Source organism: Sebastes umbrosus, chromosome 6, assembly GCF_015220745.1.
Source record: "Sebastes umbrosus isolate fSebUmb1 chromosome 6, fSebUmb1.pri, whole genome shotgun sequence".
NCBI classification, from domain to species: Eukaryota; Metazoa; Chordata; class Actinopteri; order Perciformes; family Sebastidae; genus Sebastes; species Sebastes umbrosus.
Window position 1 is genome coordinate 11,371,355 of NC_051274.1, and position 24,308 is coordinate 11,395,662.

The 24,308-nt window shown below is 41.6% G+C and overlaps 2 protein-coding genes across 6 annotated transcripts in view; both read left to right on the plus strand.

The window, feature by feature from the left end:
* Positions 1 to 9,818, plus strand: part of kcng1 (potassium voltage-gated channel, subfamily G, member 1) — a 42,845-nt gene extending 33,027 nt beyond the window's left edge. For both annotated transcript variants that reach the window (XM_037771900.1, XM_037771899.1), the window contains 2 exons: positions 3,609 to 4,445; positions 8,588 to 9,818. In XM_037771900.1, coding sequence (XP_037627828.1) covers positions 3,663 to 4,445; positions 8,588 to 9,328 — 1,524 coding nt within the window. In that variant the 5' untranslated portion in view covers positions 3,609 to 3,662 and the 3' untranslated portion in view covers positions 9,329 to 9,818. The remainder of the gene's footprint in view (positions 1 to 3,608; positions 4,446 to 8,587) is intronic.
* Positions 9,819 to 12,756: 2,938 nt separating this feature from the next.
* The window catches only part of src (v-src avian sarcoma (Schmidt-Ruppin A-2) viral oncogene homolog), a 36,301-nt gene continuing 24,749 nt past the window's right edge, over positions 12,757 to 24,308 (plus strand). For 3 of the 4 annotated variants that reach the window (XM_037771876.1, XM_037771879.1, XM_037771877.1), the window contains exon 1: positions 12,757 to 13,098. The gene's annotated coding sequence lies outside the window, so the exon portion shown is untranslated. The remainder of the gene's footprint in view (positions 13,099 to 24,308) is intronic. The other variant, XM_037771880.1, reaches the window with a different exon arrangement.

Consider the following 24,308-nt stretch of genomic DNA (forward strand, 5'->3'; position numbering starts at 1 on the left):
TATATAAGAAGTGGACGTAGTCACCGTGACGTCACCCAAAGGTTTGTGGGATGCTGTTTTGAAGCCTTGAGTTTGACATTTTGGGCGTTGCCATGTTCGTTTTTGGCTGTCATCATCTTGTTTATGTGCAACCAGAAGTGACAACTGAACGCTGAATAAGACATTTTAGGCGCCCAAAATGTTACAATTAACTTTCATGAACAGAAAACACACGACGAAACACGTAAGACAAAAACGCAGACAACTCCCAGAGCGGACAACATTGTGGTAGAGACCTGTCAATCACAAGGTCACGCCCTAAAGCATCCCCTGCTTTATGGTCTATTTTTACTCTAAATGGAACCATAATTTACTAAATGAACATCATGCTGTATTGAAGAAGACTTGAAACTAGCGATTGAGACCATTAACTCATGTTTACAATGTTTACTGAGATAATAAATCAAGTGAGAAGTAGGCTCATTTTCTCATAGACTTCTATACAATCAGACGTCTTTTTGCAACCAGAGGAGTCGCCCCCTGCCTTTATATTAGAAAGAATGCAAGATTAAGGCACTTCGGCATTGGCTTCACTTTTCCGACCAAGGAGGTTGCCCACTGGTAAAGTCACACGTTTTTCTGATCTATAGGCAGTCCACAAAAAACGACTGGGTAGTCTTATTTCACAGTTTGTGGGTTGGTAGGCACTCCAGATACCCAAATATTTGTGCAAATGCACTGAAAAAGTGAGTTTTCCATGATATGTCCCCTTTAAACGGCACTAGTGTTGATTTGATAGACAATAATTGTACGGAAAATGTGCAGATGTAAAGGTCCATTAGAGACACATTTCAGTGGTCTCTGTGATTTTTCTTGATGTGATTACTTTTCTCACAAGATGAAACACCATCAAGAAGTAGTGTAGGTTAATAAAACCAGGCAGTGTCTAATTTCATGGGTGGAAGCTGGTGCTGACTATAATCAGTGGCTCACAGAGGCTGACAGTGCAGGTGCCTAATAACCATTCAGTGACACATTCACATCCCCGTTTTAGAAACCAAGGCCTCCTTCCTGACCCAGAATTGGTGGTGCAGCAAATCCAGACTCTGACATTTTAATTCCTGACTGGCTAACCTGCCTCCCCCTAAATTACTGTAATTGATTAAATTAGTTTGGACACAGGCCACAAGGTCCTCACTGCACTGGTGACATACAGTAAACATCTCCTCGTTCCTTTTCTCTCTCTATTTTTAGATGTATTGTACTTTCTCTTTCTCTGTTGATATTGTGCTTGAAGAACATTTCAATGCCGAGAGCAAACTGTGGACATATTGAAGTATATTCTTCAGTAGCTGCACAAAGCAGTTACATCAGTGAATTATCTAACAACAGCCAATATAACATCAGGCCATTATGTATAATTCCCAGGCTGCTGTGGGGAACAGATGTTCATGCACGCTGTTGGGAGTGAAATTGTTATCCCTCGCTGCCTAATGTATTTAGATCAGGGATCATGTTTAATGATGCATAACTGACATATTCATACTGCTAAGATAATGGCACAGATAGTTTTTGTGATACAATTTGGTTGGTGGTAAAGAAGCTTAATTTAATTTGCTCTCATGAGAGTGATATGTTTGACACATATTAGTGATCAATCATAAGAAACGCCTTTTCTATTGCCGCACAATTCCCTTGTCTTTGATTAGCATTGTTATCTCTTTTGTCAGCCTGTGGCCCTCTTTGTCAGGTTTGTCCAAGAGTAGGCCTAAAGGAGTAGTTCAATATTTTGGGAAGTACACTTCTTCGCTTTCCTGCCAAGAATGACATGAAAAGTTCAATACCTCTCTCATGTTCATGCGCTAATTGAAGCTAGAACCCAGAGTTGATTAGCGTAGCTTAGCAGAAAGACTGAAAGTAGGGGTCGACAGCTGGCCTGGTTCGCTCTGCAGTTCAAAAATCCATGAGCCAGAAGCTCTAAAGCTCAATAATGAACATGTTGTGTCTTGTTTGTTTAATCCATACAAAAGAAAAAAATCATTGTTTAACATATAGGCCTGAGGGGGAGTTACAAGCTGTAACTGTTTCTTGCCGACTAGTCTAGTCATCACAGTGAGGTTGCCAGGCAGGTTAGCTGTTCCCTCTGCTTCCAGTTTTTATGCTAAATGCTTCACGCTTTATGTAGTGGGCAACCTCCGGTTCTGAAAAGTGAAGCCAATGCGGAAGTGCCTTAAACTGGTACTATTTCTAATAGCCAGCAGGGGGCGACTCCTCTGGTTGCAAAAAGAAGTCTGATTGTATAGAAGTCTATGAAAAAATGAGCTTACTTCTCACTTGATTTATTTGCTCAGTAAACATTGTAAACATGAGTTTATGGTCTCAATCGCTAGTTTCAAGTCTTCTTCAATACAGCATGATGTTCATTTAGTAAATTATAGTCCCATTTAGAGTCAAATAGACCATAAAGCAGGGGATGCAGAGTTGTCCATGTTTTCATCTGACAGCTTTAACCCTTTCACAGTGTGTTTTCAGGTCATGAAAGTTAATATTAACATTTTGGTTGCCTAAAAATGTCTTTCGGTTGTACTTAGCTCCGCCTTCTCGTGTCACTTCTGGTTGCAAAAAATCGAGATGGCGACGGCCAAAATGCCGAACTCGAGGCTTCAAAACGGCAGTCCACAAACCAATGTGTGACGTCACGGTCACTACGTCCACTTCTTATATACAGTCTATGTTTTGTCCAAGATTAAAGGAGTAGTTAGATATTTTGGGAGGTATGCTTAATTTCTTTCCTGCCAAGACTGACATGAGAAGTTCAATACCTCTCTCATGGTCAAGAGTGGTATCAGTCTTCTCGTTAAAATCTCAGCAGAAAAGCAAATAAGCATATTCGGCAAAATGTCAGACTATTCCGTTCACTGTCCATACAAAGCAGTCAATTGAGCTACCTTGACTTAAGTAAAAATGATCAACTGAAATTTGGATTGATATAGTTTAGCCATTGAAAAACAATAGACTGGTTAACCATCATAACAACTGTAGGCAGTGATTTACAGTAAACAAACTAACTGTACCGTACCTGTTTAAATAAAGTTTTCGCTTTAGTACCACTAATATGTGGCTTATTGTTTCCCTGCCATATTTTAACAATATCAGAAAGTCTCTTAACAGGTGGAATATTTCAAGCAGATTTCATGTTTTCAGTACATTTCTTCAGCGAGCGGGTTGCTCTGCAGGCAGTCAGAAGTTGTTTACACAAGGCATGCCTTTGTGTAATGACAAGTTGCCATTAGAATTAAAATGCCAATTGTCTAAGTGCCTCCTGCTGCAATAATGCTGCGTTGTGGTATTACTCATTCTTGGGTAAAAGGGTTGACAATGTTTTTAGTGTTAAAGCATAACGGTGTCATTATTGCTACACTTTACTGTAACTCACACAGTCCCTCTGAGTTTAAGTCGGCTGACAGTAAGATATTAAAGAAACGCTCTTCAATAAATCAAAGCCATGAACTTCCTTTTAATCGATTTGTAAAATACAAAATGAAAATTTGTATTTGTTCCACTGAGTTATTACAAACAATAAGGTCCTTTCATGTAAGACTAATGTGTTTATTCTTTCCCTTCTGAAGGTGACAGTGTGATGGTGGCAGATTGAGCACAGGGATGTGAGTGGACCAGTAAAGATGACCCTGTTGTCGGGCGATGGCTCTGACTATGACTACAGTGCCCTGAGCTGTGCCTCCGATTCCTCTTTCAACGCGCCTCCCCTGCAAGAAGAGGAGGCTCAGAAAGGGGCCTTCTACAAGAGGGCGCAGCGTGCCCCTGAGGTCGGCTCCATCCATGACGACACCCTACTGTCCAGCGCCCGTAAGCTCTACGCCATCATCAATGTGGGCGGCCTGCGTTACCAGCTGCCCTGGACCACCTTAGAGGACTTCCCCCTGTCTCGCCTGGGCCAGCTGCACCTCTGCAGCAGCTTTGACGAGATCATGGGCATCTGCGACGACTACGACGTCACGCACAACGAGTTCTTCTTCGACCGCAGCCCCTGCGCCTTCCGCACCATCCTGACCTTCCTGCGGGCGGGCAAGCTGCGGTCCCTCAGGGAGATGTGCGCCCTCTCCTTCAGGGAGGAGCTGCTCTACTGGGGGGTCCCTGAGGAGAGCCTGGAGTGGTGCTGCCGCCGACGGCTGCTGCAGCGCGTGGAGGAGTTTGAGGCGATGGAGAGAGCGGAGGAGGAGGAGGAACTCCTGGAGGATCTGTTGGATTCAGACAGTGGACACAGGGAGCACCCAGCTGAGTCCAGGCTCAACCGGTGCATGGGCAAGCTGAGAGACATGGTGGAGAGGCCTCATTCAGGCCTGCCAGGGAAGATCTTTGCTTGTCTGTCGGTGCTGTTTGTCACCATCACTGCTGTCAACTTATCCATCAGCACCATGCCTGCCATGAGAGAGGAGGAGGAGGCTGTGAGTAATGACATTTAACATATCACAGGAAAAGTTACTGCATGCGTACAAAAACATGTTGATGCCAGAGCAGAAGTGTTTTCATGTCATTGAGGAAAAGTAAAAATGAAGATATGACCCAACACTATGGAGGACGGAACCTGCCAAAAAATAAATGAATAAATAAATAGTCATTAAATGTAACAAAAATAATATAAAAAGAAATGTAGCCATTAGTTTAATTTTCCCTATTTCTTTTATTAATTAATTAATTTTTTGTTTATTTTATATTTATTTTTAAATATATGTATTTATTCATGCATGCATTTGTCTCTGCACAATTTTTCCTTTGCATTTCTCCCCTTATTTATTTCCCTAAACTTACACGTATACTTTGCTTTACACATTTCTTTTTACATTACTTTATGCATTTCTACCTCATTATGCAAATGAGGGGGTTGTCACTCAACATGTGTCATCATGGGGTCAGGTTGCATTACTATATGTTTGTTAGTTAAACAGTGTCTGCTTCTGCTTATCAACTCCAGTCTTCATTCCCTGCTCCGTACAGCAGGTCATCGGCCTGTTGCTCCCCCTGCCGCTGCTGCCTCGTACCGGTACAGGTGTGCAGATCAACCATTTGAAGTTGAACTGTTTAGCCGGAAATGCGCCGCGCAGCAACAATGGCACCCTGACCATCGGCTACCGATCCGGATTCGAGCAGAGTCTGGGTGCCCTTGCCGCCGAGAGGCGCGACGCTTTTCCCGGCAGCATCGGCATGGAGGTTCCCACTCTGAGCGAGCTAAACCTCGGGGATGAGACTGACTGTGGGTCCGCGAAACAGTTCAGCTTCAGATGGTTGATCTGCACACCTGTACCTGTACGAGGCAGCAGCGGGAGGGGGCAGCAGCAGGTCGATGACCCGCTGTACGGAGCAGGCAATGAAGACACTGTTAGCCAGCTAGGTAGCATATAGTAATACACCCTGACCCCATGATGACACACTTTGAGTGATAGCCCCCTCATTGCATAATGAGGCAGAAATAACTAAGTTTGGGAAAATAAATAAGGGGTGAAATGCAAAGGAAATATCTTGCAAAAATAAATAAATATATAAACACGTAAATACATAAATAAATACACACATTTAAAAATAGATATACAATAAATCAAAAAATAAATGCAAAAATTAAGAAAAATCAATACATAATTAAATAAAAGGGAATATTAAACATAAGAGTAAGGAAATAAGGGAATTAATACAAAGATAAATAAATAAAGAAGCAAATTAAAACAGAAAAATCAATTTATGTCACATTTTGATCAATGAATTAATGGCTACATTTATTTTTAATGTTATTTTGCTACATTTAATGACATTTATTTATTTATTAAGTAATTTATTTATTTATACATTTATTTTTGATTTTTGGTAGGTTCCGTCCTCCATACAACACAACTCAATTGTCTGTTGGGAATTTGCATATAAAGAGACACGTATTGACATTTGAACCCCACACTGTGATGAGATTGCTTTGTCTGAGCTGTATTCAAAAGCCAAACTGAGGTAAACTGACGTGTTATTTTGAAAAGCAGTCATTAGAAAACTCTAATGATGGCATGTCTTGTCCGTCATGTCATTTAAAAAACATCTTCGCAGCGAGAACAGAGAGCCCGCTGAGAGAGAGCAGGTTGTTTTGCAAGATTAGAAAAAAATATATAATTGAAGACGTCTGCTTTCATCATTATGTCTGACTTCAATCACAGCCATAATTAGCACACTGGCCTCTTTAGTCAAATCAAAGGAAAATGGAATATTTGAGCCACACACATCATTTTCTTGAAGAGTAAACATGTTTTTAATCTCTTTTGTAGAAATGTCTACTCTGAATGGAAGTGAAGGATAACTGCCACCACTTTACTTTCCATTTCAAAAAAATGTTTTAGTGGTTTCCAAATGTTCTACTTTCACTTCTTGTACTCGGGAAATCCAGTACAGATACTGTTTGTGTGGCATGGTCAGTGGGTGGAGGGCAAAACCAAAATCTCAACGGTTTTTGTTTGAGAGTAACCGCTATCCACATGCCACATGCTGCTGACTCAACTCGGTATGTTTCATTTAGTCACCTGGCTTCTGGGACTCCAGTGCATTAAGCCATTAAATATTAACAGTCACTCAGCTAAACCAACCGGCAATCACATAAAAGGGATATTGAAAACAAAATGAAAGAAATACAACGACTGCACTGATGAAGCTACAGCATTATATTCAACCAGACACACTTGCTTTCACGCTTCAGTGTTCTCGGTGTGTTTCAATTAAGCTTTTTTAATTAAAAGTGCCAGTAATCGCGTTCTCACAGCTCCACCGCCTCTAATTCCTAGCAGCCAGACAACAAAGTGTTGCATTAAAAGTGTTCCTCGTCTCTCTGAGTGAGAACAGGTTTACTGGATAGAGTTTTCAGGTGCTTGTATGGGTCTACTCCAACCGTCTCCTCCTCAGTGGGAGTGTGTTTCATAATGTTATTTTGCCCTGATATGGACTGCATTCAAAGCTCTGCATAGCTCTGCTATGTGCTTTGAAATGCTTTGAACCTTCTCAGCCACGCATTGAATCAGCATCATTACTGTGTTACACAAAACAAAAAGCTTTCCAAAAAACATGCGTCATGAAAAAGGAAATTTTTTATGGCATACATTTAAACTAGCGCTGTCAATCGATTGAAATAGTTAATAGCAAATGAATCTTACATTTTTTATCTGTTCAAAATGTAACTTGAAGGGAGATTTGTCAGGTATTTGATACTCTCATCAAATATATGTATATATTTATTATTGAAATCAATTAACAACACAATATACTGACAAATATTGTCCAGAAACCAGGTACTGCATTTAGCATAAAAAATATGCTCAAATCATAACATGGCAAACTTAAGACTCATGTGATTATCATAAAGTGGGCATGTCTGTAAAGGGGAGACTCGTGGGTACCCACAGAACCTATTTTCATTCATATATCTTGAGGTTAGAGGTCAAGGGACCCCTTTGAAAATGGCCATGCCAGTTTTTCCTCGCCAAAATGTAGCGTAAGTTTGGAGCTTTATTTAGCCTCCCTCGTGATAAGGTTGTTGGAAACAATGGATTCCTTAGGTTTTCTAGTTTCACTCTAGCTTTAAAACTGAGTCTGCATTTTCCATTGGTACCAACCATGTCATACTAGCTTGTCATGAGGGAGGCTAAATAACGCTCCAAACTTGCGCTACATTTTTGCTGTTTGGGGCAAGTCACAGTCAGGTCAGCACACTGACACACCGACAGCTGTTGACACATTGTTGTTGCCTGTTGGGCTTGAGTTTGCCATGTTATGATTTGAGCATATTTTTCATGCTAAATGCAGGACCTGTGAGGGTTTCTGGACAATATTTGTCATTGTTTTGTGTTGTTAATTGATTTCTAATAATAAATATATACATATATTTACATGAAACAAGCATATTTGCTCACTCCCATGTTGATTAGAGTATTAAATACTTGACAAATCTCACTTTAAGGTACTTTTTGAACAGATCAAAAAATGTGAGATTTTCAAAGTAGCCTACTGTAAATATGGTAATATATCTAGAATAAATACATGGAAATAATACTAGTATTGGTAATACTACTAATTTAATGGTAACAAATTGACATATGTTGGTATATTAACCTATTACTGCTTAATAACAGTACATGGTTTGTATTTTTCTTTTACCATGAAGCAACTTCTCAACCGTTAGGTAGAGGCCTATATTAAAAAAACCATGGGGTCTGTTAAAAATAAAACATTGATTGTTGTTATAATTGCCCCAAGAACAAAAAAAGTTTTGAAAAAAATGTTTCTTTCTTAGGAAGGACATTAAAGAGTTAAATCAAAACAGACATTTCTAAACTTCTATCCAAAAAATTGAAGAAGGCACATTTTGTGTGTGAGCTCGCTCTGTGATGATTTCCTTGTTTTGTCGGTTGTAGAAACAGTTTGCACCTGTGTTAAATGCTGCAGCATCCCAAAGAAGTGCTTAGCTCCTGGGTTTCACATAGCAGTGGTTCCCTCTAGTGACTGCAGCTACCACTCACACATGCTGATGATGACTGATAATGCTCACTCCAGTGTCTTTCTTCACCAGGGCAAATGTTCCCGCATGTGCTACAACATCTTCATAGTGGAGACGGTGTGTGTGGCCTGGTTCTCATTGGAGTTCACCCTGCGCTTCATTCAAGACCGCAGCAAGCTGGCCTTCCTCCGGCAGCCCCTGAACATGATCGACGTGGTGGCCATCCTGCCGTACTACATCACCCTGGTGGTGGACAGCACCTCCAAAGGGGAGAAGCGCCTGGGCTCCGGCAACAGCTACTTGGACAAAGTGGGCCTGGTTCTGCGCATCCTGAGAGCCCTGCGCATCCTCTACGTGATGCGGCTGGCTCGCCATTCGCTGGGCCTGCAGACTCTGGGCCTGACGGCACGCCGCTGCACACGGGAGTTCGGGCTGCTCCTTCTCTTCCTGTGTGTGGCCATCGCCCTGTATTCCCCCTTGCTGTACTTGATTGAGAACGAGATGGCCGCCACGCAGGAGTTCACCAGCATCCCCGCAACCTACTGGTGGGCTGTCATCACCATGACGACGGTGGGCTACGGGGACATGGTGCCGAGAAGCATCCCGGGCCAGGTGGTGGCTCTGAGCAGCATCCTGAGCGGGATCCTCCTCATGGCCTTCCCCGTCACCTCCATCTTCCACACCTTCTCGAGGTCCTACGTGGAGCTGAAGCAGGAGCAGCAGAGGCTACTGCAAAGGAGGACACACTTCCTCCTGCGGAACCGCATGGCAGGCCTGGGCAGCAACCTCTCCTTAGAGAGCGACATGCTCTAAGGATGATGATATATATATAATGATAGAGACATGGACGACTGAGACTGTTGGACAGGGAAGGACCAAAAAAAAAGAGGGAGGCTACGAAAGAGACTGAAGGTGTGAAGAGGAGAGAGCACGACAAAAAAAGTACAGGAAGAAGAAGAAGAAATAGAGATGGAAGGCTGGAGAGAGAAGTCTCTGTAAACAAGATACAGAATAGAAAAGAGATTTATTTTCTTCCCAGAAATGCAGCCGTGCTGTGTAGCAGTCTACTTTTGGATAAACATGAAGACCACACAGGGAGGATTATTATAAGTATTAAATAAATGTTTTCCATCAAAAGATGAATTACCTCTGGATAAAATGCATTATACCATGGTCACAGAATATCAAATAGAAGTCCAATTTGCAGAACAAAAAAAACACAAAAAACATAAAGCATTCGAGCATAACAATGATCTAAGTAATGTGAAATATGTAGTTGACAAAATAAACAAGTGAAGACGTCCTTATGATCCAACAACATAGTGATGTTTGTCATCTCCGATATCTCCAGATGTTTTAATGGATTTGTTGATGTCGTGCTCCTCGGAGTTAATCAGCATCACTTAATGGAAGATGCTCTCTGCTTTTGTTAAGTCCCAAAGGGTAAGTGCTAAAACGTAATCTGTAGTCCCCTGATTACTTTCTACTACTCCCCCCCCCACCCCCACCCCCCCTCATCTGGCACTTCCTGCATCCACATAATAATTAATTATGATGTATTAATTGTCGTTCTTCTACTCTTTAAAAGGACAGTGTGTAGGATTTGGTGACATCTAGTGGTGTGGTTGCAGATTGCAACCAACTGAGTACCCCTCCGCTCACTCCTCCCTTTCCAAGACTGCGGTAACGTAAGCCGCCAAGTGCAAAATGGTAACTCGCTCAGAGGCCATCCTTACCATAATAACACTGCTTTAGGAGCAACGACGGTCAGACGGCAGCTGGCGGTACCACGGTTGTCCTTCAGGTAATGTAAAAAACACAAAGGGCTCTCGCTAGAGCCAGGGTTTGGTTTGTCCATTCTGGGCTACAGTAGAAACGTGACGGAGCAACATGGCGGACTCCGTGAAGAGGACCCTCTCCCTATGTAGATATGAAGGGCTCATTCTAAGCTAACGAAAAACGCAACAATTCTTAGTTTCAGGTGATTATACACTAATGAAAACCTAGTTATGAATACAGTATTCCATTTCTGCCAATAGATCCACCGAAATGCTACACACTGGCCTTTTAAGGGTTCCATATGCAATTTTTGTATACTTTTGGACATTGAAGATGCATTATTGTGCTTGTAAGTACTGCAGTTGCTGTCCAAAGCTGTTTATATTTATTTCTCCTCTTAAAGTGGATTTAAACAGAAAACTGTTTCATCGTTGCTTCTCTTTTTTTTTACTTTACACATTATAGTCCCAGAGGGAAAAACAGTCAAAGACTTATAGTCCACACTTGGTAGAAACCAATATTAGTGACAGTATATAGGTGTCATACCCCACAGGCAGAAAGAGAAAAACACAGCAATCAGTGGTGGAAACTAAGGAACTGCAATTTAAAATTTGACTACAATTAGACAACAATTAGATCAGTTATTACATTGGTTATCAAAAGAAGATCACATAGAATAGCGCAATGTGTGTAATTTGGTTAAAGAGATAGTTCAGAGATACAGTAGTTTTAGGCTATATTAAGCTATTTTGGCTCAATTGCTAAGTGTCTGGGTTCAAATAACATAGTCTTGATCCCATAGGCATCCAGGAAGGAATTCAGCGAAACTAAGCAAGTAAACTAGACTTAAACTTTATTACATTTGTCATATACATACAGGTATATACATGAAATTTAACCTCTGCATTTAACCCATCCATAGGAGCAGTGGGCTGACAGTAGGATAGAACTGCCAACCTTGCAGTTGAAGGATGACCACTCTACCCACTGAGCTATAGCCGCTTAGGGTGCCTTCTTTTTACGCTTCGTCTGAGGGGAAACCCCTGCTGTACAACATCAAGATCACAAAAACACATAACTCATAATCAGGAATGCCTTTACATCCGCCGACCTCTGGTAAGGTACCAGTTCTTAATTTTAAATAAAAATAATTAAAGAAACTGACAGAGACCATTCTGCTGCCCCATGAGTACTTCTACTCTTGAAACTTAAAGTACATTTTGTTCCTAGTACTTTAACTTAAAGGTGCTATTGATAACACTACCATTCAGCCACTAGATGTCGCATTCTCCCTCCCCCATTCCATTGCATTTACTTTACAACAAGTCGTTGCCAGGCACTTACCGTCATTTATCAGTTTTTTTCCCACACTAACTGACGACCCAGAGATACCAGGTGACCAAATGGGAACCAAATGTCAGATATTTTCCACAGAGATAAACAAAACATTAATTTTGCACCTGCCAAAATTTCTTAAATGATTTATTCATAATATATAATCCACAATAAATATATATATATATATATATATATATATATATATATTATTTCTTTTTTTTTTTTTTTTTCAGGAAAAGCCATGCTTTTATTTGGCACTGTAGATGTTATATATATATATATATATGTATATATATCTATATAGATATAGATATAGATATGGATATCTATATCTATAGATTTATATATTTGTCTACATGAAAATGTTATCAATAAGACGTTTAAGTAAATTCTGAATGCAGGTAAAAGATCTTCGACAACCACTTACAGCAACACTATACAGCACCAACCTGCAGTGTTTATACAGGTACAAGAATCCTATGTAAGAAACGAATGTTTGCAGAATTGCAAATAAAAAATCAACAGCAGCAAACATTAGGCTTTACACAATACTGTCTACTATGCAGCACTATGTTAGTGCTATGAGTGTTTTTCATATGCACAAACTAATGCTGACAAAAGTATGTATTGGCTCTAAATCCTGCAACTCACTGCAACTTGTGTTACAGGCATGCTACCTCATTTGACCAGTAGGTGGCATCATTGTGTCACAAAAGTACAAGGAAGCTTATCATAGATACATTTTTTATTTTTACCACGAAATGATAGAAAACATGTTTACTGTCTTTAATATCTTAATTCGCCTACATTATGGCTACAGTCACATTTGAAGTCAACACTGTTGATACAAGAATCAAAGACTTTCTATTTAAAACTGATGTGAGATCAGCTGTGAAACTGACTGAACTGTTAAGGCACAAACAAAATCCCAGCATGTAATCTAAAAAAAGATATAACTGAGCACACTGAGCAGCCACCTGCACCCTCAGGTGACACTTCACCATGAAACCCCATTCACCTAAATCAGGTCTCGATTTGTGTATAAAAACAATCTGACCAATCAGAGCTCTACAATCCGCTGGAGGCCCCGCCCCCTTGCTGCCTGTAACATCACGTCCCAGTGTTTTGGTCGGGATTTGGTGTTCCTGCACAGCAGCTAGAAGCAGACTGTCTACGGGGAAGCTATAGGTTTACTGTACATATGTTATAAGGCAAAAAGGGGTTCTTTCTTCTTTAATAATTCATTTTATATGTGAATGAAAGATGCATTCCCCGTCATGACCTCACCCTCCACTTGAATGGGATTCCTCATCGCCTCCCTGTCGCTCCGACTATCTCCGCTGCTCCTCTCTTCTAGGATCTGTGCGCTTTTTGGTTTCTCTTTTTTTTTAGCTCGTTAAATGGTTTGATGCGAAGTCCTCCGATCTGATCGACGACGACAAATCTCCAGTAGCCTGCACATCAGGGTGAGTAGCAAGAAACTTGTTATTGTAGTGACTTCAGCAATGACAGGCAGAGGCAGACAGACAGACAGGGGTTAATTAAACATTAATGAGGGGTTTGATCTCTACAGTGCTACAAGATTACTCTGTTGTTTGAACATTACTTTAGACTCTAATTTTACACCACTGTGACCTAAATCATCACTAATAATTTGCTATGTATTGACATTTTTTTTTCTTCAAATATAATTTTGCTTTGCTAATAATCAGTAGAAGGGTTAGGGTTACACTGTCATTTTATCACTTTGTGATTCACCCCAAATCACTGTTTTACTGGCAAGAGTCTGAGAGTTACAGTGACTCATCAGGGCTTCTTCTTTTTTTTTTTTTTTTTAAAGATACAAGCTGCAGCCTTTGATTTAGGCCACATATACTGCACTATACAGTCCCTGTTTCTGCAGCACTTTTGGGAGCATATAGATAGAGTGCACTGTGCATATCCTTGATTTTAAGAGAGAGAAATGGCTCCCTGGGTGGAAGCCCTTCACATTACAATCTGAAAGCTGGCAGCTGTAGTGGCTCTGCAGTGAGAGTTTTTATGGGCTACCTGCTGTACTGGTTTATGTGTGAGTGAGAGGATCAGAGCAGATGAATGAGACATCTTTTTTTTTAACAGGACTTGCTTGTGCTTGTTCACCCTGAATGCCACAGATTTTCCTTCCTCAGGATCCCACACACAGTCTAAAGACACGGCTGTCATATGCTCAGGATTAGTCTCTCCCACTCGACATGACTCAAAGGCCCAAATATTGACTCTATAATGTGGTGGCGACTAATAATAGAAAAGACTAGCATAGACCTCAGAGTAATTGTATAGTCTGTAATTGGTGTCCTTGAGCACATAGATACAGTACATGCTCGTCCAAATAGTTTGTGACTTAACATTGTGACATTGGCCTGTATGTACTGTACACATCAGCTGATCCAGGATCAGATCTGCTAACTAGACCAGATTTCCTCTCTGAGACGTCACTATATGACACATTTGCTATCATGACAGTTGAAACATAACACACACACACACACTCACAAATTATCAAACCTGCTCTGCCACTCTTGCAGTCTGTTGTCGCAGCCTTTTGATCTGCCTAAAACCCAAATATTGTGCATAAACCCGCAGTGGATTCCAGCTTGTTTGTCTCTGTAATCCTTTCTGAAATCTGAAACATTTCACCAGAGAGGCATCAACATATATATTTTATTGAAAATTTACATTTGATTGTCAGTAGTGCATTAGACTAATCCTCCGCAGATTTTGCGTGTGTTTGTATTATTTTTTTCCTGAAGGAATTAGGGTGTTTGGCAGCACGCAGGCAAAAACATATTATGTCCCGTGCATGGATATAATATCCTTAGATGTGTATCAGGCCAATGAAATGCAAACCGAATGAAGCCCTGTTATAAAGCCCGTATAAACAACCCATGGTGTGTGTGATGTCCAGTTTTGCTTTCTGTTTGGTTTTTATCATATATTCTGCTAAAATAACACATCTAACATGGTCACAAACACCCAATTTGACTGTTATCAGGCCATTAAATAGGCGTTATCAGTCGCTATAAGCACCATAGATGTGGGTCAGTAGGGGCCTACTACGTTGTAAAAGTTAAACTTAAAAGCAGCACGTTCTAACATGTTGTAAAACTGAATGAAACCTCCTTTTTTGAACACAAACAAAAAGGCTTCTTTAGGTTTAGGCAACAGAACTACAACTTCTTTAGGTTTATGCAAATGACCCAGTTTAGGCAATAAAACTACAACATATTTAGGTTTAGGCAATTCATCTAAAATTCTTTAGGTTTAGGCAACAAAACTACAACTTCTTTAGGTTTAGGCAATAAAACTACAACCTATTTATGTTTCGGCAATAAAACTACAACTTCTTTAGGTTTAGGCAACAAAACTACAACTTCCTTAGGTTTAGGCAAATAAAAACACTTAATTAAGTTTAGGGAAAAACATTGTGTTTTGAGTTAAAATAACTATGAACACAAAGACAACTACACGTTGTTGGTTTAACACGGCATGCAAACTCCGGTCTCTTTGGTGAAAACTGGGTGTTTTGTGTCATATCCTTCGCTGTCATGTTCTTTTATACCTTCTTTCGGTGTTCTACCATGTGAATAGATGATAAAACCTACTTATGGGTCTAGTAGGCCCCTATTGACCCACATCTATGGGGCTTATAGCGATTGATAACACCTATTTAATAGCCTGACAACATCACAAAGGTTCATGATGGATACTTCCACCTACTGTAAAGCCAAGACAAAACATTGCCAGTTTCACCACATGCATTCTGCACCGGGCAACGCAGCCAACCAGTGTGTGCGAAGTGTTTCTCAAAGTGGTACGAGATGCTCCATTGTGCCAGATTTCAGGCTCCACAGAGGGGACCTAATGCTCCTTGGAATCCCATGAATGCTCCCCAGTGAAAGCTGTACATGTTTATGTCAGCTCCAACGCCATTGGTGGAAAGTGGCTCTTGGGGCCGAAATTCCTGCTAATTGGCAAACGTGGACTGGCGGACCCTTTGTCCCCCCCTTATACTGGAGCGGTCTGTCTGTCAGGGTGATACACTGGGGCCCTGGCATCAATGAGCCGCTTGTTTCCTCCGCAGCTATCCGGCGCAGGAGGAGGAGTATCGCGGCTTTAAGACAAGTCGCTTCCACTTTCAGAAAATTGCCTTTTGTGCACCTATTCAGTAAGATGGAAGGGAACCATTTAGGGGTGGTCTATAGAGACTGTTTCTCAAGCATCTCTGGCCAAGCACTTTGATAGTGATGTGTGTATTCGCCTAGTCTGCTTCGAAGTGAACTGAGCATTAAAACAGACTCTGCTCTAGCTGGCGGTTTGCTGAGTTCATCATTTGATCTAGTGAGTGGCCCACTTTCCTTTAGGTCAGATGAGGATTAATTGGCATTGAGCGCTGAGGACATATTGTAATTGTGATACTATAAAGAGGAACTGGTTTATTGGCTGGAGGAATATTAAACTGCAGGGCAGAGGATGGCTGTAAACGAGCCCTAGTAGTAGTAGTAGTAGTGTGCCTCTTCTTTGTTAAAACAACACATTATTCCCCTTTGGCTTCGGAGTGCTTAACAAACAAAATACTTGTCTAATGCCAGCATCAACCCCTCTTCAGTTTGCCAATGAGATGTGCGATATAAACTCCGAAGGGAGAGATACACGAGAAGGGGGGGATTGAGATTTGTGATGGCTTCCCGCTGACAAAAGCCTTTGAATTTTTCATGTGGTAGCCACTAAACTTCTGTCGCTCTGGCCCAGATTTGGTGCTAATTAGTGCCCGGCCACTTTCAAGGGCGCACGGCTGAGCATGGGAATGCCAGTGCCACCTGTTCTCTCACTCTGTCTCACATCTCTGCCACTTCCTGTTGGGCTTTATCTGTCTGTCTCTCTCTGTTTAAGCTTTATGTGTCAGTGGCCTACTTTTGTGTCACTCGTTGTTGCCTTCTTTACAGTGTTTGTCGGCCATTAGCCTTAAGCGGCGGTTATCAAACTTTTTGGGGGCCAGGGACCCCTTAAAGGGGAGGAACCTTTCCATGAACCCCCTCATAATCGTAACACCCATTAAGCATAATGCTTAATCGCTTTCCTGCCAAGGGTGACATGAGAAGTTCAATACCTCTCTCATGCTCATGTGCTAATTATGAAGCTAGAGCCCAGAGTTGATTAGCTTAGCTTAGCATAAAGATTGGAAGTAGGGTTGGAGAGCTAGCCTGGTTCTCTCCACAGCTCAAAAATCCATGTACCGGCAGCTCTAATGCTCAATAATGAACATGTTTCATCTTGTTTGTTCAATCCGTAAAAGACTAGAAATCAAATTTGTGGATTTACGGGAGTTACATGCCGTAACTATTTCTTTTCCTACTAGTCTAGTCCAGGGGTTGTCAAACTTTTTGGGACCCCTTATAGAGGAGAACATTTTCCAAGGTCCCCCTCATAATCGCAACATTGATTAAGCATAATGCTTACTATCATTTGTACTCTTAGATGCCATTGAATCTATTTGTATTCTAAAACTTGTCCTAAATACTTCAGACCAGTTTGATAGTGATAAACAGAAACACATTTCAATTTGAATCATGTAAATACCACGTTTTGCCCTGAGATTTTCGGGTGCTTTGAAGCTAATCAGATGGTGTTTTTCCATTCAGCTAGTTTGGGCTTAGCATCACTTGTCAATACGGACTGACTTAAATATTTCTCCATGCTGGCCAGCTAGCTAGCTGGCTAATAAGCTAAGCTAAGCAGCAGCAGGAATGGTTCGTTGCACCCTGAGTGAAGTGACTGATTCATGTCAGATTGACGTGATGTGTCACAATCATATCAGAGTTTCTATTTTAGTTGTTCCAATACCGATACCGATACTGATACCGAAAACAGCAGCCTTCACTGTGCTGTCGCCCTGGATGTATCATGGCTGCCACTGGCAACTACTGTTTTAGAGCAGCGAAGATGAACTGATTGCAGGTAGTTTGTCATGTGATGATAGCAAACAACAGCTGTGCGGACCCCTGGAGGTCCCCGGACCCCACTTTGAAAATCACTGTCCTAAAGGTTTCACTTCCATGCTAATTCTACTACTAGATGTATGCACTGTTCATTGCGCCCAGTAAAGGCAGTTGAATGATAATGATGCAGAACTGAACATATCCCTCCGAGCTCTCTGCGCTCGCCGCTGGCCATTTGAATAAAGTATCTGATAGTAGTTTGATACAGGCAAACAGAGGAGGGCTTGTATCCTCCCAGGATCCCTTGCCTACTTCCTGTCCCTCCGCTCTGGGAACAAGCCAGGGTGACACACAGGCCACGCATCTCCACTCAATCCACCCACTGTTGCCGTCTCTGTGGAAAAAGCGACCGCTCTTGCACCCTCATTCCCATTGCTCCGTGCACGTTTCTTTCTTGCGACAGGAAAAGCGTCTTTGGCATTTAGAAGGATGCCTCTGTGTGTGGCTTTGTGTAGGCGCAGCTGTGCGAGCCTGGTCAGGATGATGAGATGCTGGGAAGAGCTCATGCTGCTCTCTCCCCCCCTTTTAAAGCGCGAGGCTCTCCATCCTGTGAGAATCACTGCAGTATATATTGACATGGGAGCTTTTATGCAGATTGTGTACTTGCAGAAGAGATGATTGACCACGTCAGCCCAACCTCTGCCCCGGTCTTATAATCAGACCAAAACTGAATAACAGGAACATATTTGTGTGGAATTTCCCATTTAAAAATGACATTAAAGGATAGTGGGTAAACAATATGACAGATCAGATCCTCTCACTATATTGCTTTGAAAAGCAGAACCAATGCCTGAATTTTATTATTACTGTCCTTACCATGGTCATCACTACACACACTTTTATTTTATGCCTCTGCGCCAGCGACAGCTGTGGCCTGAGGCATTATGTTTTTGGATTATCTATCTGTCTGTACGTACATAAGTCCGTCCGGTCCATTCTCGCAATATCTCAGGAATGCCTTCAGAGAATTTCTTCAAATTTGGCGCAAACATCCACTCGGACCCACGGATGAACTGATTACATTTTGGTGTTCAAAGGTCAAGGTCGCTGTGACCTCAAAAAACACGCTTTTGGTCATAACTCAAGAATTCAAATTATAAAATAGGTGTTGGTTTACTGGATACCAAACCTGTGACCTCAGTGATGCTGAATGACTGAACCCATGCTGGTTCTATGAATGTAATTACAATCTCCACAGGTTGTCCGGTAAGAACAGGAAAGATAGTGATGGGTCAATTAATCCAGTTCACACACACACATAGATGTAAACTGCAACTTGACTGATTGGCGGAGGCATACAACCGCGAGGCGTTAATTCTAGCTTTTCAAGCAAAAATGCAAAACATTACCTAGTTAGAGCTTCTCAGTTGCAATCAGTTTCTCCTTTTCTCTGAATTATGTGACAGTAAACAGTTTCAGACTGTTGGTTGCACACAACAAGCAATTTGACAATACACAAGTGTGGCATTTTTCACTATTTCCTGATGTTTATAGAACAAACAAGAAAATAATTGCTAGAATAATCCATAATGGAATCATTGCATGACTGGTGTATGTAAGTAGTTGAGATTTACAATTTTGCATCAATATTAAAGGTCCAATAAGAAGGGCTGTCAGTCAATTAAAATATTTAATCGGGATTAATCGCATGATTGTCCATAGTTAATCGCAAATTAATCGCACATTTTTTATCTGTTCAAAATGTACCTTAAAGGCAGATTTGTCAAGTATTTCATACTCTTATCAACATGGGAGTGGACAAATATGCTTGCTTTATGCAAAAGTATGTATATATTTATTATTGGAAATCAACTAACAACACAAAACAATGACAAATATTGTCCAGAAACCCTCACAGGTACTGCATTTAGTATTAAAAATATGCTCAAATCATAACATGGCAAACTGAAGCCCAACAGGCAACAACAGCTGTCAGTGTGTCAGTGTGCTGACTTGACTATGACTTGCCCAAAACTGCATGTGATTATCATAAAGTGGGCATGTCTGTAAAGGGGAGACTCGTGGGTAACCATAGAACCCATTTTCATAGCTGTTAATCGATATACCAAATACCAACATTTTCGTTCTTGACACGTAAATTCAAACTAAAAGATGTATTATTATTATTACAGTATTTTTCATCATCAGCATCTTTGCTCTACCTTTTTGTATCAGAACTCAGCTCAGGATCTGTTTCCTCTCACCTCTGACGTGAGTCTGGATCAGATACAGAACAGGGCCGTCTTCCTCTTCCTCAGCAGGGGCAGTTTAGTGAACCCACCCTCCTGTATTTTACGGAAAGCTCCAACCACACCACCAACTCTCTGCTCTCCGCTGATTGCCTCGCAGTCAGCGTCTCGTTCACCGCTTCGCCGCCCCGCTGAATCGCATTTGAATATTGAAAGCAGCGCCTTCTGAACAAAGGGGTGGTTTAAAAGAGATGGAGGAAATCACTATAGTGTCGGGGGGGTCTCGCCCTACAATCTGTTATGGAAATGTCGTGGCTGGGAGCAGTTATGTTTTGATGATGAAGCGTGACATGGGCACATTTTAAAATTTTAATGCCCAACCCTGGCGGGTGTTTTTTTTCCTGCTGCTCTTATTTGTTTATCTCCAAGGAAGCAGGGCTGGGATCTTTGTGTCTGGTTTTCAGTTTGAATTCAGCCAAAGCAGCCATAGAAATGTTGATACAGCGCGCTTTATTTATACTTCTGCAGCTGAGATGGTGCTGTTCCCTTGCTCTTAAAATGTTTCGCAGGTGTCTTTTTTTCCCCACGCTTGAATATTCTGTTTTGTCAGTGAAGCATGTTTTCCGAATATATATATTTAAAAAAAATAATAATAGAGATGTTCTTGCAGACACAGAAATGCTCGACACCCTCAGCATGCATTTGATTTTGTGTTGACAATAAGCACTGTGGTGGCAGTTTCTGTTAAAACAAGACACAAACCAACGTAACAACTTGTCTTTCAGTGAATTTAATAAAAAGGGATACATTAATAACTAAAACATCTGCAGATGGACTGCAGATGGACTCACGAGCACAGCCACCTGTTGTGGACTGTGGCAAGTGAGCCCCGAATACAAAGAGTAGTCAGTATTTATACATTTAAAGCATAACATGAAGATAAGTGCAAAGAAGAAAAGAAGAGAAGGATAGAAAGTGTATCAATGCGTCAGCACACAGCAGACAACAGAGCATCACAAGACATAATAAGTATTTCAGCAATCTGTTGTTTGCAGTTACAGAGAACTAAAATGTCAGGTCACTGTCCTATGGTGACGAAGTTGAACATGTGAGGCCCTGAGATTATCTAAAGGTACAGTGTTAAACTGCAGATATGAAAATTGCCATTACAGCACAATCTGGCCCAGAGCCCTTCCAAGGCAGGGTGAACAACCACAGTGTGTGACGCGACCTTGACTCGCATTCTTGTTCTCCCAACGTACGTGGCTGCTTTCCCTGACAGACGGTAAAAGGGGAATGTGTTGGGGTGGGTGGCATGTGTGGCTCGGGGGCAGACCGGGCATCTGACGGTGTCTCTACCTGCTCCCCGTACATTCCTGCTCTGGGCCTTGTGCGAGCAGGAGAGGAGTTGGGACTCGCCTTTTTCCTCCACTCTGCATTCCTCAGCCATGACTGGGTTCAGTCGCAACTGCTGCAACTAACCTGGGAATGTCACAATGTACACCTGGCTCACTTTCTCACATTTGAGCATGTTTAAATGGTTATTATGCCTCTATATACACTGTGATCCAGCATTTTCTGTTGTATTTGATTTGCAGAACTGCTCTTCTTTGTATTGTATAGATGTATGTATTTTATATACAGTATATAGTCCCCTTGGGTTGGGCCTTAGATTTCTGGGCTGCAGGGATTTCTCTTCTTGCCTGGCTGCACTGATGAGAAGTTAAACGGTGAAAGCCCTAGGTTACTGAAGCATGAGGCACTTGGGCGTCTCTGTGGACTTGAGCAGATCAAATGCTGCCTCTTTGAAATGTGATGAGAGGGGGTGAATTTAAAGGTTTGCTATCACAGAGCTTGAGTTCACTGTAGGCGACATAGCTGAAGCATTAAAGGGTAACTACTCCCATTTTCAAAATCCCAGCCCAGTCGCACAGCAGTTCGTGAAATAGTCTTATGTATTGATTTGTGTACATATACACAAATTCAAAAAAAAAATTCATGGTAGTCAGCACAAAATCAATTTGTGTGCAATCCACGTAATTGTGAACCAGGAAGTATAAAGAGAAGGTCGGAGGTCGGGGTGGATGGTTGGTTCAAAAAACACAGGATTTTCGCCCAGGAAACCGGCATTCGTGTCCCCTGTGAAAACAGAAGTCAAAGTTGATTCATTTGTGATGTAACTTCCGTACTTAAGTTACGCCACTTCTGGTGTTATTTAAGCCCAAACCCAGCCACACCAAGTTGATCTTTTCCTGATCCTAACTAAGTAGTTTTGTTGCCTAAGCCTAACCAAGTCGATTCGTGTCTATGTACATGAATCAAATAGATTAATTTTGGGACTATTTCACAAACTGCCGTTATTCTGTTGTAGTGTTCTTAGTTGTGAAACAGAAAAATGTTCCCATATACTCAGAACATTCCATTGAGTGCTCTTAAGGCCCAGACACACCAACCCAACAACGAAGAACTAGCGGCGGCGAAGGCCGACTGTTAAGTCGCCTCAAGTCGCTTTTGTCTTGGCCAAAAAGTTGCATTTGAACTCACCGCAAAAACTAGGCCGACAGAAGCTCACCAACGGCCCCAAACTGTCCGACGGCTGACCGTCAGGGCCTCTAGTGTCATCTATAACATCTCTCCCAATTCATTATCTATGAATGAGCGTAGTTCCCCTTTAAAACATAGGCCCATATGATATCGCAGAAGATTTAAAGCGCATGTTGATGGCTGTGTCTCTAGTATCTTTGTCATGCAGCATTACGAGCTAAAGAGCTTCTCTTGTTTCTGACTGTTTCCCCACCCCTTTGAGCTGACTACCAGTTCACTAATATTTGGGAAGCAAGAAAAGGATGTTTTTTCCTCCTCATGTGACATATGGCTGACACATCAGAGGAATTGAAACCCTTTATTTCCACCTTTTTCCTTTTGGAAATCTCCTGAAAGGATTGGAGAAATGATGGGGAAAGAGTGCAAGAGAGAGAGAGAGAGAGTAAGACTGGGAGAAGGGGGTAGCCAAAGCTCTTGAGGATTATCTTTTTCTTCTCCTCCATCTCACTCCCCCTCACCCTTCCCCACTTCTCGTTTGAACACATGACCGTAGCTCATCAGTCTCAGTTCTCCTAATGACCATATTTATACGAGAGCAGAGCCGAGAGAAAAGGATATAAAGCTGATGTCTGAATGAAGCAATACAGTAGTGAAGTATTCTGTCTATTCTTGGTATTTTAATGCGCCACCGAGGAACAGCTTCTCTCTATCAACACAATACAGTGAGCACCCGCGGGTCCCTGCGCGGCAGTCACGGTATACTGTGCATGCCACAGATGCCTCACATCTCGTAGTTTCTCGGAGGACAGATAGCTGCTGCTGCTGTTGCTGTTGGATGCGTGTCTGTATGCATCACAAGTGATAAGGGAACAGCTGAGAGACCTTGGGCTGTGAAACAGGGCATGTGTTTTAACATGAGGTCGGTTAATGGTCTGTTTGACATGAAGCTTTCCCCTCCTTTTATACAAACATGAAACTGTAGAATGTTTTAATCGTGCAACGGTAACTATTGGTTAATGTGCTGGCATGGGTTTGCTGTTTTGCAACAAACGTGATGAGCTAAGCGGAGGAAATTACAGTAATGTCCTCCGTCTGTCTCGTCTAAGCCGTGCCTGTTACACCCAGTCTAGGAAGGTTAGGCGAAGGTCTCGGTTAAATCGGGGGACTACTTTTTGTGCAAGTAAGTAGGCCCTTTTTTTTTAATTTCCTTGGTCTACACCATTTGAAGAGAACATAGTGACAAGGGTTTCAAGAATCTCAGAGGTGAGGGTTTCAACGCAGGACACAATTGAGAGGAAAATGTGTGAAATGATTCTGGTATGAGGACACAGAAAACCACACTATGTGTAAACTTGTACACTCCCAGGTGCAACTAGACTCTGTACTGTATGACTTGGCAGTCTGTTTGAGGTAAATTGTTGTATAGCCTAAGCTACTGTAAGCTAATTTATTGAGTTTACTTTTAGCGAAATGCTCAGAGTGAATTTGCGTTGTGTCTGGTAAACAGTTACGCAGTGCATATGTCTAGGGCTTTTATTGTGAAAGGTAAGAACGGGAGGAGTGTATCTGGTATGTGCTGCCTTTGTCAAGGATGAAAGGAGTAATAAGTTTGCAGTCTTGGTTCGGACTACAGAGCCTTCATATTGCTGTATGCTATAGTGTACATATTGAATATGTCCGTTCCACACAACGTGATTGGTTGATGCCTATATTTTGCGGTGCAAAAGCTAAAAAAAAATCGACCTTGTTCCAAAAACAAAAATGACGTTGCTTTTTCGCCACATAATATTCATGTTATGTGTGAAAGTACTCATGACAGAAACAACAGTTTGAAAAAATATGACGTATGAATTAATCGCATGAAAAAAATCTCACTAATCAGCATTTATTTATTCCGTATTTTGTTTA